Here is a 16,050-nt window from a genome sequence, read left to right on the forward strand (position 1 = left end):
TGGATCCTGGTCTCTTTTCCACAACTTTCTAACACATCACTTGTGCCATTTATAATCCATAAAGCAGCTCAGTCCATGCGCAGCCCAATATAAAAAAAGCCCACCAGTGTCTGGTGAAGGTTCTTGCTACCCTCAGCCCAAGAGAGCAGATAGTCAGCTCTCTGCAGCGCTCGGGCTTATCTGCAGCAGGGCCTGAGCTGCGTTTGACCCTCTGGCACCCACCCTGCTTGGCTGGGATGGGTCCCTTTGGGCAAGAGGAGGCCATGGTTATAGCAGGCAGTGGAAAATATGTGCTTGCTGCTTTGTTCTGACATGATTTTGCATCAAGCTGAAGGTAATCTAGCCTTAAGTAGTTTGGCAGCATATTTGACAGTAAATATTAAGCACAGATGAACTTCAAAGACAGTCTTTTTCCCTGCCCCCGTGGCATAAACTTGTGCCATCACTGGTTCAGCAATGAACAGCTACTTTCTCCTCTCCTTCAAATTTGTATGATCCCAGTTTAACTCCAGTGATTTCACTGAGGCTCTGCCTACTTCACCCCACAGGGAAGATAAAAGGAAAAAGGATATTTAGAAAATGAAGGAGGAGAGTGTGCTGGGGAAGACGTCCTGCCCAAGGACCTGCCCTCAGCATCTCTCACTTCTCTCTTCTCTCTCTATGAATGAAGAGAAATTCTCATGACCCTTCCCCGTGTGTTTCAAACAAATCAAACTATGTTAGCTCAGGCTGGTGAAATGAGAGGACTTTCAAACTGACAAACGCTCACACGAGCTGCCCCCGTAGCAGATCTGAAGGGCCGGTGGCTTCCAGGAGGGGGGTGGTGACATGGAGCTGAGTGCGGTGCCTTTGGGTGCAGAGGACAGCTTAGAAAAGTATCTTTTCTTCTGAGCCCCTACATAGTTCCTCAGCACATCCCACATGCCCACAGGGTTTCCAAAGAAATATCTGCAGATGATAAGATGATATTTTAATGCCAGAAGTATAGCATAGGAATGAGGCTATACAGGTTTAGAGAAGAAAGATTCATGCTACCATGAAATATTCCCATAGAAAACCCCCATTGTTTTTCAAATTACCAGATAATATTGGCACATAACTGATATATGCTTGGCGTTGGCAACTGCCTCCACTGCCATCATCTGCACAATGGCTGCTGCCCAAGTTTGCAGGTTGAGCTGCTCTGGAAGTCAAAATCCAAGAGACACATTCCCAGGCTTCAGCCACCGTCCAAGCGGATGGCGATGCCATGCTTCCTGCATCGCTACCACCACACTACACTGGGGTGATTAGTTAATCTCCTTCCCAAGCCTTGAAACTGCCCCACACTAGATTAGCTCTGATCCTCCCAGCCCTCTCCGCTTACTTACGATAGTGCTTCAACAGATCCTTTAGATTCACAGGACAGAAATAAAATTACTACAAGGGCTGCGACCTCTCAGGCGGGCAGTCCGTGTGAATGAACCTGAACCAAAAACCTCTTCAAAAGGGTACCAGGACACAACTGAGAGAGAGATTGCAGGCAGCTGACATGAGAACAAGGGAAATAACGTTTAAGCAGGTAATGAAAGGGAGAAATGCAAGACTCGGAGCCTCTTATTTATTAATAAAGACCAGCTGCTGTTAGGACAGAGAGTGCCGCCTGCTGGCATGTGCAAGGGCTCTCCGAGGCAGGACTCCTGGCTTCTGCTTGTGTCTTTGCCACCAACTTTCTGTTTGACCCCGGAAAATCAATTAGAAGGTGGTTTTCCAAATTAATGTTACATGGGAATTAGACACGTGACTGGTCCCACTACATCTATAACTTTCTTTCTTTTTCTTTAGCCCTCCTTGGAATGAGTATATTAATACTTACCTATCTGGTAGAGCTGCCATGAGGTTAATTTAATATTTGTAAAATAATTTGATCTGGGGCTAGAGGATACTGTGTAAATGCAATATATTACCATTAAGAAGATCCAGGGAAAAGCCTCTCCCAGTCTGGTAAGGTCACAGAACTGTGCCTCTTTGTGCGGAAAAATATAAGGCAATCAGGTGAGGAGGAGAACTTTCAAATGACTCTGGTTTTCCTGATGAAAAGAAAAGCAGTCAGTAAAACAGAGGTAGACTGTTGCAAATTAGCAGAGCATTACAATATTCTGCCATATATATATTTATACATATATATATATATATATAAAAACACATAAATATATATAAACAACTTTCCTGTTTCTCTTCCTGATCTTAATGAGCAAAGATGACTGGATGCCTAAACACAGCCTTCTTGAGCTCTTTGACTGAGGAGGGCTGTGCTCCACCCTTCTTCCTTTTTTCTCTCCTCATAATCAAGGTTTTTCTTTTCATATCACAGCAAACTCTCCTTTGCCTTTCTAGCACCTGCACAGTCTCGTAGTAAGCCGCAATGCACTTATTCAATCCTACCTTAAATGTCCTGTCTTTTATCTCCCAAGCTCACTATCTGGATAAGGTAGTGAAAGGTATGCTCTTCCTTCCTATTTTTCCTATTGTCTTTGTGTTTCTTTTTAAAAAATGCACCGTGAACATGCTGTGTTGAGGTTGCATCCCTTCCTCATTGTCACCAAAGTGCTCCCTAATGTCTGGAAGGGTGAACTTTCCAGTCATTTTGGTAGGAAATACCTCCGTAAGTGCTGTGATCCTGTGTTAACATCGTATCAGTGTTCCTACCTGTCCCCTTGTCCCTGCCCTCCTCTCCAAATCATCTCTCATCCTCACCCCTCCTACCCAGGTAAGGCAAGTCAGGAGGAAACAAAACTGTCTGTGAATACAGCAGGAGCCCTTGTACAGTGATGTGTTTTATTTAAGTGTCTATGATCCATTTTGTAACAAGCAGGTGAGTGCACTTTCTGTGTGGAGTCTTCATGTTTTTGATCCATGACTGCAGAGTCTTACATGGGAACTTTGAGTAATGAAATTATATTTTTTTTCTTAATGCAAATATGTTATGACCTGAAAGCCTCTGGTTGTATAAATCCGCAAAAATCTATTGAAATTAGTGATGTTGTGTTAATGTACACTACAACAAAATCCGCCCCTATGTTCCTATTTGTAAATGTAAAGCAAGTCTAGGACCCAGGTGTTTCTTCAGTGAAGAAGAAAAGAAATTGAACTGTTACAGAATAGGCGTAATCTTAAAAAAAATCTTAGCTGTTTATTAATCAGAACAATGAGCTAAGTTAATTTAGGACTTTTAAATAGAAATAGACAGTTCCACAATGCACTTAGCTTTCTAAAAATATTGAAATAGCACACATCTAGTTAAATACAACAATCTAACAATAAATATGATTGAGTTGGACACAAATACCTTTCTACATGGCTGATTTGACACTAACAGCAACACAGTGCTGACACCACACAGCATCATATGTTTGCTGGTTAAACAAACCAAAAAATCAGGTTGAACAAATCAGTTTCTTCCATAGCATTACCCTCCTTTTCAGGTTGTGAGCAATCAGAAACAGCAGCTGCGAGAGGCTGATGAAGAAGGACAGATATGACAAAATATTTGTCCGGTGAACAGTGAAAATGAAGTCTCTGCCATATAGGGCTCTTGTGGTGTGACAAGAAACACGGTTGCCCTACTTGACTTCACTTCTCTGCATGAATTTACAATCTAATGTTTCTTGTTTCCATTGAGGTTTAAAGGCAGGTTCAGGTACAATCAGGGAAAGAAAATAGGGAAAAACTTTGAACAGACAAACAAATATTAATGATAAGGAAATGTCCAGACTTTAAATAAGAAGACTTGTCTTCAGTGCAATGCAGCAACTAGTAGCTGTCCTTGGACCCCTGTTTATAGATCAGTGGATTGTTCAGTGGTAGTTTTTTCTCGTTGGTTAACATCAGTAAAACATGCTTGACTTTATTTAAATTAGGAGAAAAAAGTATATTCTCCTTCTTAGGTCAAGGAAAGAGGGTCATTTGTTGTGCCCTTATGAAGAAATAGTGGTGGCATCCTCAGAGGAAGGTATGGGCTGTTACTAGGGAGTGCAATCAGAAGCTCCTGTTAATGTTCCACATCACAGTGGCTTGCATTTCAAAACCCCAGGACTCCTCCTTTTCATCTCAACAGGTATTAGAGAAGGTTGGATCAAAAGGTAGCAGATAAGCACCAAGGGAATAAAAAAGATGAGAAATCAACCTGCAGAGCCTGGGTCCAGGGACCTTCAGTACTGATTTGCCCATTCAGTGGCCCAGGGTTTTTTTAATAAGTCTTCTGTAGCTTTCATTTTTCCTCTGGATAGCCTTTCGACTCACCATTATGCCCAAGAATAAGAACACATTATATTTAGTGAGTATTTCAGTGGGTAACAGGTTAAGCAACATATTAAAAATAAAAGATTTTCTCTTACCACGCATGGCATCTTTTGGAAAGATTAGCAATAGCAGAAACATTAAAAGTACATGTTTCTTACTTGGCTAACTGCATGGTGTGCATTTTTCAAAACTAAATTACTCATGCCCTTTTGGCTTTCTTAATTATTAACCTCTTTCTGGTTGAAATCCTTCCCAGTAATCCTGTGTTGTCAAGGGTGAGCCTGATTTACTGCTGAATCTTTCCTACAGCTTTACAGTAAATCAGTAAGTCAGAGAAGATGCAGAATTGTTTCTAAATAGGACGGCAAGTTTCAATAGCAAACATCAGCATGATTAAAGCAGCAGCTAGAATTAGAGTGGAGTCTTTTAAACTAAGGCCTAATTAACACTGGTAATACTTAAAATGAAAAGAGGTGCCTACTATTAAAGAGATGCTGATTTTAGAGAGAGCTTGTTCATCCAGAATACCATTGGAGCTCATGGTACATCAGTGTAATTAATTTCTATTGTTGGTTATCAATTCTTGCTCTTAAATAACCACAGTAACACTGTAGTGAGGCATATAAACAGCTATTCTAAAATGTAAAGATGTTGAACAACATTTGAATTCAGGGATGGCTGCAAGGTGACTTCTTTGGGCTGCTCCTGAAGTCTGAGAAGCAGTGAGAACCCAAGGCCTGACCACAGGCAATTCCCTCATTTGCACAGTTATAAGAAATAGGAGATCTGGCAAGTAACTTTTTAATCTTCATTTTACAGGATGCATCTGATTAAGTGTTTCTGGATTCCCACCATTGCAAAATATCATGGGGGTAGTTTGAGTTGAGTGTTTTTCAGGACAATTTACCAGGTTTCTCATAATTTGCAGGGATCACCTGATGCTTTGCTCCTCCCCTTCGGTCCTACAGAACTCCTGCAGGTCACTTACTGGTTGTTGTTCTCTCAAGATCCAGGTGTTTGCATCCTCACATGTTGCATTCAGCCATGTCCTGTATATTTAAGAGCCCAACCACTGTCTATCAGGACTTGCTAGAACATCCATCAGTGCTTTCTTACTGACAATGGAGGAAAGATAATAGCCTTATCTTTTAAGTCCAATTTCAAGTGGCAATGAGGCTTGGCTTGAAGAAAGATCCCATTGTACATTGTTTATAATTGGACTAATTAGAGAAGGCCTTAACTGTACAGATCATTAAGAGCAGATTATTTTACCAACAGTCTTAAAATGGCAGGATAATTTCTTACCCTGGTGACAGTCTTCTTTGACTCTGATACTCTCTTGTCTAGTTCAAAATTAGTCCACTTTTTATATTGCTTCCCTGGGCTGTACTGTCTCTTGCATGGCAGACCTGACATCTTTGTTCAATGTCCCACAGTATCATCATCCTTCAGCAGCACGTTCATGTGCGTCAGTTGGAAACTCACATAAAGGGTCATCCCCCTGTCATCGCCTCAGAAAGCCCTACTCATGTATTCAATTCTCTTAGTCACCCAAATACAGTTAAGAAACACAAACAGGAATGATGGATCGTTAGTGACTCTAGCTATGAGAAATCAGAACTGCAAGGTTATGGTGGTGTAAATCTGTGAGGATTAAGCCATCCCGCTGTGTTGATATTCAGAAGCACTTCGGAGACAAGATGATCTTCTTGCTTTATTCCCCAGCATGGGGGAAAGGAGAGGATAAAGTTTATTTGTATCATCTTTTAGTCAAGTGCTTTGAGATGCACTGCTTGTGGAATGGGGAAAACTGTACGTTCCTATCTCTGTAGTGTCAGTGATGGCCAAGTCTTTATGCAGTGAACCAGTTCAGAAATGGTAGTACTTATAGGTCCATTCTCCCAAATATATTGGCCTACACATTCATGTTCTCTTCTACCTTTCTGAAGGTATGAGTCCTCTGACAGCTGCTGTTTAGTTGTGTTGTTTTCTATTAATGGTTGCCTTTCTCATTACTTCTGAAAACTGTCTGTCCTCCTACCAAACCCATGACACAGGAGAGATACAATATAATCCTCACAGCACTGATACTTTGCTGTACCTTGTAATGTAATGGTTAATATCTGAAAACTTTTATGTTCATGAAACTGTGAAGAAGAGTTTATCTCATGAGGAAACAGTTCCCTCTGACTTCTTGGAAAAGATTTATCTCACTAGGAACCAGAGATGACTCTCTCCTTGGTGGGAAGGGGCAAACTCACTTTGTAGACTTGAAAGATGCCAAGACAGTGGAGTATGAAATTACAGGTGGGAGTTATCCTACTTCAGATATCTACAGCACAGATGCTTATATCTCATCTAGTCATCCTGGATTCCCTTAATAGTCAAGAAGAGGAACAGATACTTTGGGAAGGCATAATCTCATGAGATACTCTCTCCTCTCCTGACTGATGGTTTTCCTCTGTCTGCTTTCTGAGATGCTTGACTTAGTTCCTCTGGGTCCAGATCAAGAAGACTCAGAGGAAATCCTGAAAGTCCATTGAAATACTCTCAAACACATTCCATATAGGCAGTGAATTGCACACAGAATTCAAAGGCATAGGACTGAAAGGGGTCTCCTCTGTTAGAGTCCAGGCTTCTGCTGTCAAGGGCAGCCACATTGTGTGAAACTTCTGTGCATTTACCAAGTTCTATGGATAGATGTGAGGCTTCTTCTCCTTAATACTCCTACTGGGAGGCTACTCCAAAACTTTATTCCTTTGATCGTGGAAAATGATTTTTTTTTTTCTTTCTAATTTCCAGCCAGAATTTATTCATGCTTGGTTTATGTCCATTTGTTCTTATGCCAGCATTAGTCTCTTTAGCTTAAATAGCTGTTTTCCCTTCTCACTGTTTATCTGTTCCATGAATTTGTGAAAAACAATCATAGTCTTTTCAGCCTTGGCTGTGCTAGAGTAGACAAACCAAGCTCTTCTCATTTCCTCAGATGCAGAAGGTGCCTCATCCAAATTATACCAGCTGTTTTCTACCACTTCAAATTCCCCCTTTCCTAAGCCTGGGAGAGTAGAGCACATGCAGTTCCATATGAGCTCCTAATTTTTACAGTTATATTAGTTTTTACTTATACTTGCTGGACACTTCACATGAGACATTTGCAGATCTTTTGCTTTTGTCAGCCTCAGAGCAAGTGATCAATCACTTCAGTATCCTTTCCATTTAATAATGTTAGATCTTTGCGTTTGTGATCTTTGTTCCAAAGATTATGAAATGCAAAATATAATTGAAATAAAAGCAATAAAATGGAATCCCTCTTCTCCCTCTGAATTTTTATTATATGAAACCTTATAGGCCTAACTTAAACCGTTTCCAGGATTCGCATCTGTTCCTACATGTCTTGGAACCAAACCCAGGAGACTTTTTGTCTTTAGCTCCCAGTAAAAACCTATCTTCTTCCCACTGCAGAAAATAAGAGTCTGCTCCAGGGTTTAAACACTACTTGTTGTCTTAAAAACCTGGTGGTATCCAATCCCTCTTCTCTCATCCTTCTGCAGTGGTGTCTTCAACTTCTCATCACCCAGCTCTTTTTGGTTCTCACCACACTCCTGTCCAGGTCAACACCACAGCACCTTTGCCAGGAGTTTCCTGCTTAGCCTCTGCAACTGCAGGATAGAAGAGAACTTTTTAGGATGGGTTATAAGAGTTCAAGGAGTAAAAGCATGAGGTGTGCTCAGTGATGATGCACCAGTCAAGGTCTAATGGAGCCATGCAGAATACACATAAAGTAAGGTTTCTTCTGAGGTTTTTCATCTAGATAAACTTAGGCAGATTTATAAAAAGAGGAAAAAAGTCCTATCGCTACCATCAGGATGGTCCCATCCATCCAAAGTGGGATTATCTACCTAGCTAAGTAATTTTAGCAGGTTGTTTTAACAAGTAATACACTTCTTCCTCTCTCATTCTCCACAACAGCTGAATGCTTTCAGCTTATACTGAAAGTAAGTAAAAAGAACAAATACATAAATTAGCTCTAGCATGGGAAAAAAAAATCAGATTAAATGGTTAAAAGTTTGGCACTGTTGTAAGTAACTGAAGGCAGGATATTAAAATGGAGAATTTTAAGAAGCCTCGCCTATAAATAGCTCTTCTGTAGTATAGAAATACTAATATAGTGTATAAATACCAAAATACACACACACAAGAATGTTCACACATACACACACATGTTATATTCCCCCCCAGAACACACATTTTAAAACACGGAAATGCAACAAATATGTTTGTAAATGAAAAAATTATTTAAGATCCTTTTAAAGGACTTTTTCCTTACTATCTTTGTTCCTTTCTCCATTTGCTCCCTGTAAATCTGTCACTTATTAAAAAAACAATCCTAGAAAAGATGTTAAGTCCACCAGAAACAATTCTTTATTTAAAAGGCATTTCTGAACTACCTTTCCCTAGCTCAGGATGCACGATGACGTGGTGTGCTCTACATGCTGTCTCAGCACTTCTGGGGCAGACCCTCCATGCATCATGTGGTCAGCCAGACGTTGCAACGACACGTCCCTTTCAGTACTCTTCACCATCATGTTGTGACCCTTTAAGACAGGATAAGTCTGTGTTGTTTGCACAGTTTCACAAACCTGTCTGGCAAAGCTGAGGGCCTGAAGAAACTCAAACTATGTGGCAGGATTGCACAGCACACGTATAAATAGAGAGGGCCTTAAAACAGGGCTCAGGAAGACTGAATTGTGTTCCTGGTATCATCAGTCCTGCTGAGTGACCTTGACAGTCACTTCAGTCCCTCGTACTTCAGTTTCCTAAACTGTAAAATGTGTCTTACATTCCTGATGGCTTCTTGGTAAAGATTTTTGAGCTCTGCAGGTAAAAAGCCCCCAGAATTGTATAAGCTAAGCAGCCTCCCTCACACCACTGCTTACTGTGGAAATTACTCTGTTATTTTCTTGGGGGGAAAGAAAGGGACGGAAGTCTCAGCAGGAGGTCATCTGATGAGAAAATCCAACCCTAGTGAGCAGATGGGGAGCTTGGTGTTTGTCCCCCCTAAGTTTTATTGCCTATAAAAGAAATACCTGCCTCTGTGCCGAGTTCTCTCTAGTCACTGGGGAGAAACGGGTGTTCCCAGAGCTCATCAGTATGGGCATCTAACACACACGAGGGGATTTATGCCATGGGACAGTCTGTCTCTGCTGACTACAGAGAATTGAAGGTATCTGCGTTATAGATGAATTGTAACCGGATGAGATGAATCCCACCCAAAATTACTACAGTAGAGAAATTGGGTGTTCTCCAAATATTTTCTAACATAGGAAATGTCTTCCCTTTCCAGCCAGCTTTGACTGATTACCAGTCTGAGGTCTTGGTATTGCTAAAAGCCAGCTGCTTTATCCCGCTGGGTGTTAGGAACTTTAACCCTACCTGCTATTTAGATAACCCCAAATCTTGGTCTTACAAAGCAAAGGCTTTGAGAGACTTCAGAGGGCAGGGTGGGTTTTACAACCAGCGAAGCAGGAAAATCTCATTGCCTCCCTGAAGCTCACCATTCCCTCGATCCAATTAGTGAGGCTGTGCTGTGAGGACCTCCTGGGAGACAGCAGCCCACTGAGTGGTCACCACCATCCTCATACCAAACTGGGACAGTTCACTCCAGGTGGGAAGACACCAAGTGGGAGTGGAGAAATAAACTGAAGGCAAAGGGGAAAAGCTGTTTAATTAGCCCCTTTCCAGGCTGCGTTGCTTTGTCTTTGCAGTGCATTTGAATGTGTGGCTGTTTGCCTTGCAGAGGGATGCCCTGGCTTGTGTAACGGCAACGGCAGATGCACTCTGGACATGAACGGCTGGCACTGTGTCTGCCAGCTGGGCTGGAGAGGAGCGGGCTGCGATACTTCCATGGAGACAGCATGCGGCGATGGGAAAGACAACGACGGAGGTAGGACATGAGCACATGTGATATGTCAGGCTTTGCAGAGCCTATAAACCTTGCACAGTGAACAGTCAGCTGGGCTTGATTCTGCAGGGCAGATTGTTTTTTGACAGCTGGTGGAGAACAGACAGCAAAGTCTGCCAGGCTGACTCAGCCAGAGTGGATCTGAATTCAAATAAAATGGATTTGGGCTTGGGGTGCCAGGGCTGAAGAGGGACATTTGTTTATCCTCAAATCAAGTCCATATACCAGAGAGCAGGCAGAGGCTATGCACTCGTCCTGTCCCTCCACCCCAGCCAGGCTGCTCAGCAGTGACACGATGGGACCACCTCAGACAGCAAACGCCCCGACTGTTCGAACTTTGGCCTCGCTGCCGGAGGTTTTCATCAAGGCTCTCTGGTAGGTCACTACTGACTTGGGGTGGATGTTTTGCAGAAACTTAGAGGCTTCAGTGACTGATCCCCATGCCCACAAGCCATCCAATCCCTCTTGAACCGTGTTTTATTGATTACAGTTCCATATGTAATGATGTCAGGCATGTGAATAATAGCTCTGTGTAATGCAAACTTAATATTCAGAGTTATCTCATTACAAAGGAAACCCTGGTGCAGTGTGAAGGTTTGAATTAGAGGGCAGGAGATGAGATATTAAATTTAAGGCATAAGGGAGACTGCATAATTTGTTTTGTTGTCACTCAGCAAAAGGCTTTGTAAACCACAAGTCTGGGCCAGGACCCAGACCGTGAAGTGGAGACTGCATTTTGCAAGCCTCTGTTTTATCATATTCACAAGAACAGTACAGTTAAAAAAAAAAAAAAAAAAAAAGCCAAGCCAAGACTGTGATTATCTGCTTCAGAGCAACTGGGATTCTGATTGAATATTTAAAATACTTCTGCACATCTGGCATGGCAAATGGACCAAATTATCCCTTTAGAAAAGACGGAAAAAATTGGAGAACCGTACAAAGAGTACACACTATAAAACAAAGGTTGCTTTTTGCCTCACATGAAATTGAGTATCACTGTACTCGTCTTTCCTATTTACAGCTGACACAGAACAGCAATAAAGTTCATCACATCAGATGTGTAAAAATATGGTAAATAGAGCCAAGGATAATCCCAGTTTCCATGGAAAAAAATAACCAACAAAAACGCTGTGAAGTTTTTAGAAAGAGAGAGAGGGAAGAAGGAGTAATTCAGCCTAACATACAATGTAGACCACATCTGTATTACATCAAAAAGAGCATGACCAGACTCTGAGAAGGTTGGTGGAACACCGTCTCCTCGTATCTCCTGGTTCAAGGTGCTAATGTTGTAACTGGGTTACCCTCACCTTGAAACGAGCCGTTTGTCGCCTTGCTAGCCTGCAGGACAGCAGATGTAGACGGGAGAGACAATAGGCACCGACATGTTTACAAGTTAGTGCACATCAACTGCTAACATGCATTTGGTGAACTTGTGTGGAGCAGTGGTGTACACAGGTAGAGCAAAGCAACTGATAGGTTGTAACATACTGCCTTGTGACAGCTTACTCATGTGTCAGAGCCCACAAATGAGTGTTGACTTTACTCTTGGTACACTAAAAAAAAATACATGTACCTGGTGTGCATTACAGTTTACAGATAATCCGTGTCATACACTATGCTATTCCTGTGATTTTGCTCCATTACTGCTAAGGACTCTTCTTAGCTGGGAAGTGGAACAGTGGAATACGTTTACCTTCTTGACTTGATTTTTATACATTTTTATGGATCATTTGTATTTGTAGGCTCAAATCTAGAATTTCAACCCCTGAGATGTAGGAGCATCAGCAGCGGTGCAGCATTTCTGCTTTGAAGCCTGAGTTCCTTGTTTAGCACAGGGATTCAAATATAGTTACATGGATTCATGAAGAAAGGATGATTCTGGACCTATTTCCTAGTTTTTATGATGATTTCTGTAGCAAGACAGCTGAAGACATTTGTAGAATTCTATGGAATAATTTAGGTTGGAAGGGACCTCCAGCAGATTTCTAGTTCAACTCCCTGCTCAAAGCAGTTCTAATTACATCAGGTTGCTCAAGGCTGTGTCCTTTCAACTCTCGAACACCTCCAAGGATGGAGGGAGATTCCACCTCTCTGGGCAACCTGCTCCAGTATATCACCATCTTTATAGTAAACTTTTTTCTCCTAATATCTAATCATAATTTTCCATGTTCCAGCTTAACGTCTGTTGCCTTTTGTCCAGCACCATCTGAGACATCCTAGAGTACCCCAGCTGGCTTCTGGCTTCCCGTTCACAATAGCTTGGATCTCTAGTAGAGCAAATGTATATGCTTCATGTGTGACAGCTGCCTTTGGATTTCTCATATATCCAAAGGCAACTCAAATGACACTAAGCACCTGTGTTTAGAAGCACAATTGAGACCATATTCGACGCAGACACTTTGTCACCACAAACATTATACCTTGGAAAACTGCTGCGCTTTGAAGAGCACTGAAGAGATGTAGGCCTGAACAGCCTCTTGAAAGAGTGTGTAGTATGTGTATGAGCACTATGGTTTCTCCCTCTTTTGGGATCCTATAACAGTCTCTGGAGTGATACATGCTCAGGGCTGGAGAAACGGGGTTTGTTTTGGTTCACCATAAAGGATTTCAGGGCAATTGCTGAATCTATCTTCATGTAGACATGAATGTAGGTAATGGAGATGGTAGTCCTTTCATGAAGCTTTAGAAGTCAAACATATGAGCTAGTCACCGCGGGTACCATCAGCGGAGAGAAATAGATTTAGGGCATCATCTCCTTGAGCTATTTCAGATATCACCTCATAGGTACCTACTTTTGGCTACTTTTGGTTGGTCACTGCTGCCCTTCGAGTCACTTTCTGCTCAGAGCAGCATCTCTTGAAGCTGAGACACCACGGTAGGGCTGTTCACTCTGCGAGGGTTTCACTCTGCCTGAGCTCAGCGGAAGCTGGTTCCCACACTGTGGTATCGGATGTCTGCTAATCAAGATCCCTGCAGCCGGAAATTCCTTGGGATAATGGGAGCTGAAGTCAGAATCTTTTTCATCATATCCCAGCCTAATCATACCCTGAGGGAGACGGGTACCAAATTACAGGGTGTGTTTGCCTCTTAAATCTGGAGGCTGTTCAGATAAACAATAACAAGCTAAGCAGAAGTCCCTCAGAGAAAGACTCAGTGAAATGTAATCTCCATTCAGGCTAGAAAAAAGGTGTCTTGGAGAGCAGTCCCCTGTCCACACCAAGTGTCATCTGTCAAAGCTAGCACTTAGGTTTCACACCCAAGTCCACTTTATTTACACTTTTAAACACAAAGCCTATCAACTTGAAAGGAGCTGTAGTAAGTAACCGAGAGCAGGTGATCATCCAGTATCAGTCAAGGGAAAACAGTGCAGTGAGAGAGCTTTAACAATCTGGGTAAAAGGCTAGGATTTCGCACATTTGACCTAAGAGGCCACCTGTATCACAACAAATGGGAGGTGTTTCCTTAAAACAAGCTGAGAAAAGTGGTTGTTGCCTCTCTTTGGCAGAAAATAACCTCTGTAATTCATGGCTGCAAACACTCAATACCTGAGAGTAGTCCTGTCTAACCCCACACTGAGTGCTTTGTCATGTGCTTGAAGAATAAGAAGTTTGAAAGTTTAAAATACCAAGAAAATTATCTTCTGTGACAAGTCCTAGAAGTGGACTTAATGGCATTTGACAAAGCCTTGAGAAGAGGCTGATATTCCATAGGCTAAATATGGGCTCCATTGCATTTGTAGACTCCTCTGTTAGGAACAGAATATACAGGAAAAATGGAGGGGGAGAGGAGAGGATATTCTTCACAGTCTCACAGATATGCTATTGGGCAGCAAAGCTGTGTTAACGATCTTTGCTCTGGAGAAATCATCTAAATATATGACTCCCTCCATATTGAGAACCAGAGAGTTGGCCATTTTTCCATTTACCTGTCTGGATACACCACACTGTCCTGGAACCATGAGAGAATTACAGATATTAAACTAAATTGCTCTTTTGGTCTAAAAGTTCTGTCCAATCAACACAGTAACTTCACTTGAGGGCCTTTGTTATTGTTTTGGGCTTTTCCAGAGTAGCCAAGTCTTCCAGAGAGGGTAAAGCTTGCTGTTTCTCCGGGAAGTGGAATTGACCACATCCTTCATTTCCTGCTGTGAACATTCCAGTTGCTAAACAGCTGCTGAACTGTGCTCAAAGTGAATCTACTTTACTTGTGAAAGGCAAGAGTCTTTCTCAGATGAAAAGTATGTCTGGAATATAAATGTTCCTAATATTATCTAACCACTCATATTCATTAGAGGTTGATGTTCAGTTGTCTGTGTTATCTGCTGCCTCTTCCCAGTCTAAACACATTCAAATGCTTGTGTTAGTGATTACTGCAGGATAATTTAAACAGATAGCTAGACAGATTAGATAGATAGATAGATAGATAGATAGATAGATAGATAGATAGATAGATAGATAGATAGATAAACTTCCCGGTCGTATAAAGCTGGCCTATCCTGATGTATATTGCACACCATTACATGGAAGTATAGCAACTTCATTTTTCTTACATCACCTGGTCAATGATCTTCCTTTGGGAGTGAAGAAAATAAACCATCCTGTTCTATTTTTCTGCAAGAATTGTAGTAGCGAACCTTCTGCCCCTCACTTTATGTCTCATTTGTGACAGCTACATGCAATGCATTTAGCCTAGCACGAACACAGGGTTCCAATGTACATGTGGCTCCATTTCGCCTTTGCAAGTTCAGTCTGTGCTCCACCAGATGCTACCCCAGAGCTAGCAGGTGGAGCAATCCTTATGCTTTCCTTCTCTCTATCCTCCTGGGCCAGAACAACTAAAAGTTGCCTTAGTCTTCCAACCCTGGAGCAGTGAGCAGGTCAGAGCCACCAGGCTACTGCACACAGGATTTTCGCCTTTCCTTGCAGCCCTGAGTATTAGTTATTGCTGCCACTAGAAACCAACTCTCACTTCAGGGACGACGTAATTCAGGAATGTGTTCTCTGAGACAAATCAATGCTGTTTGTTTAACTGTACCATAGCCCATTGGTGCAACTCCACAGAGTTATGCTTCGTGTCTTGCTTGCCCTATTCAAAGATCAGGTAGTGCTTGTAGTAAGGTGGAGACTCACATAATGCTTTGGGACAGCAGCATTTCAAATTCTTTGGCAAGAGAAATTTTGGCACTGCACACTGGCCTTCTTAACACCCATGTGTCCACCATCTGTCCACCACATGCCAAATAATGTGTTAGAGAGCTGGCAGGAGTCTGCAGTGCTCTTTACCAGTACACAGGGATACACCTGAAGGTAGCAGCAGGGTTGTAAAGGGAATTGTAAAGAATCCAGGAGAACCCCAGAACATAAACCTTTGTCTTCGCAAATGCTTGAGCTGCAGACAAGGTGATGGGGTACTTTCTGATATTTTCTCTTTCTTTTTGCACACTATTGTGAACCTTTACTTCATGCCTGCAAGGCTTTTATAGCATGAGAAGATTGTCTCCTAGGCATGGTGTGGGAGCTGTCTGCTTCCTCAAAACCATAAAAAATGATGCATTAATATGCTAGCTACATTTACGAAGGGAAGTGTTGAGAACTGAACGCACCTGGGAAAACAGCCACCATAAATTAGCATTTACCGTCACATATAGATCCAGTCCAACAACAGGGTCATCTTGGAGGAACCACAAAGCACTGCTAAAAAGATGAGAAAGTCTGCTGTACCTGAAAAGATTGGCTAGCTGGTATAATTTGTTATAAATCACCCAGCTTTTCTTCCTCTATTTTATGATGACTGTTAATCAACCTTTC

The 16,050-nt window shown here is 42.0% G+C and overlaps 1 protein-coding gene across 1 annotated transcript in view; it reads left to right on the top strand.

Annotated features, from left to right (window-relative positions):
- Positions 1 to 16,050, top strand: part of TENM4 (teneurin transmembrane protein 4) — a 508,875-nt gene that overhangs the window by 382,681 nt on the left and 110,144 nt on the right. Inside the window, exon 15 of the mRNA XM_074816409.1 lies at positions 10,079 to 10,225. Coding sequence (XP_074672510.1) covers positions 10,079 to 10,225 — 147 coding nt within the window. The remainder of the gene's footprint in view (positions 1 to 10,078; positions 10,226 to 16,050) is intronic.

The sequence above is a fragment of the Strix aluco genome, chromosome 2 (assembly GCF_031877795.1).
Source record: "Strix aluco isolate bStrAlu1 chromosome 2, bStrAlu1.hap1, whole genome shotgun sequence".
Lineage (NCBI taxonomy): Eukaryota > Metazoa > Chordata > Aves > Strigiformes > Strigidae > Strix > Strix aluco.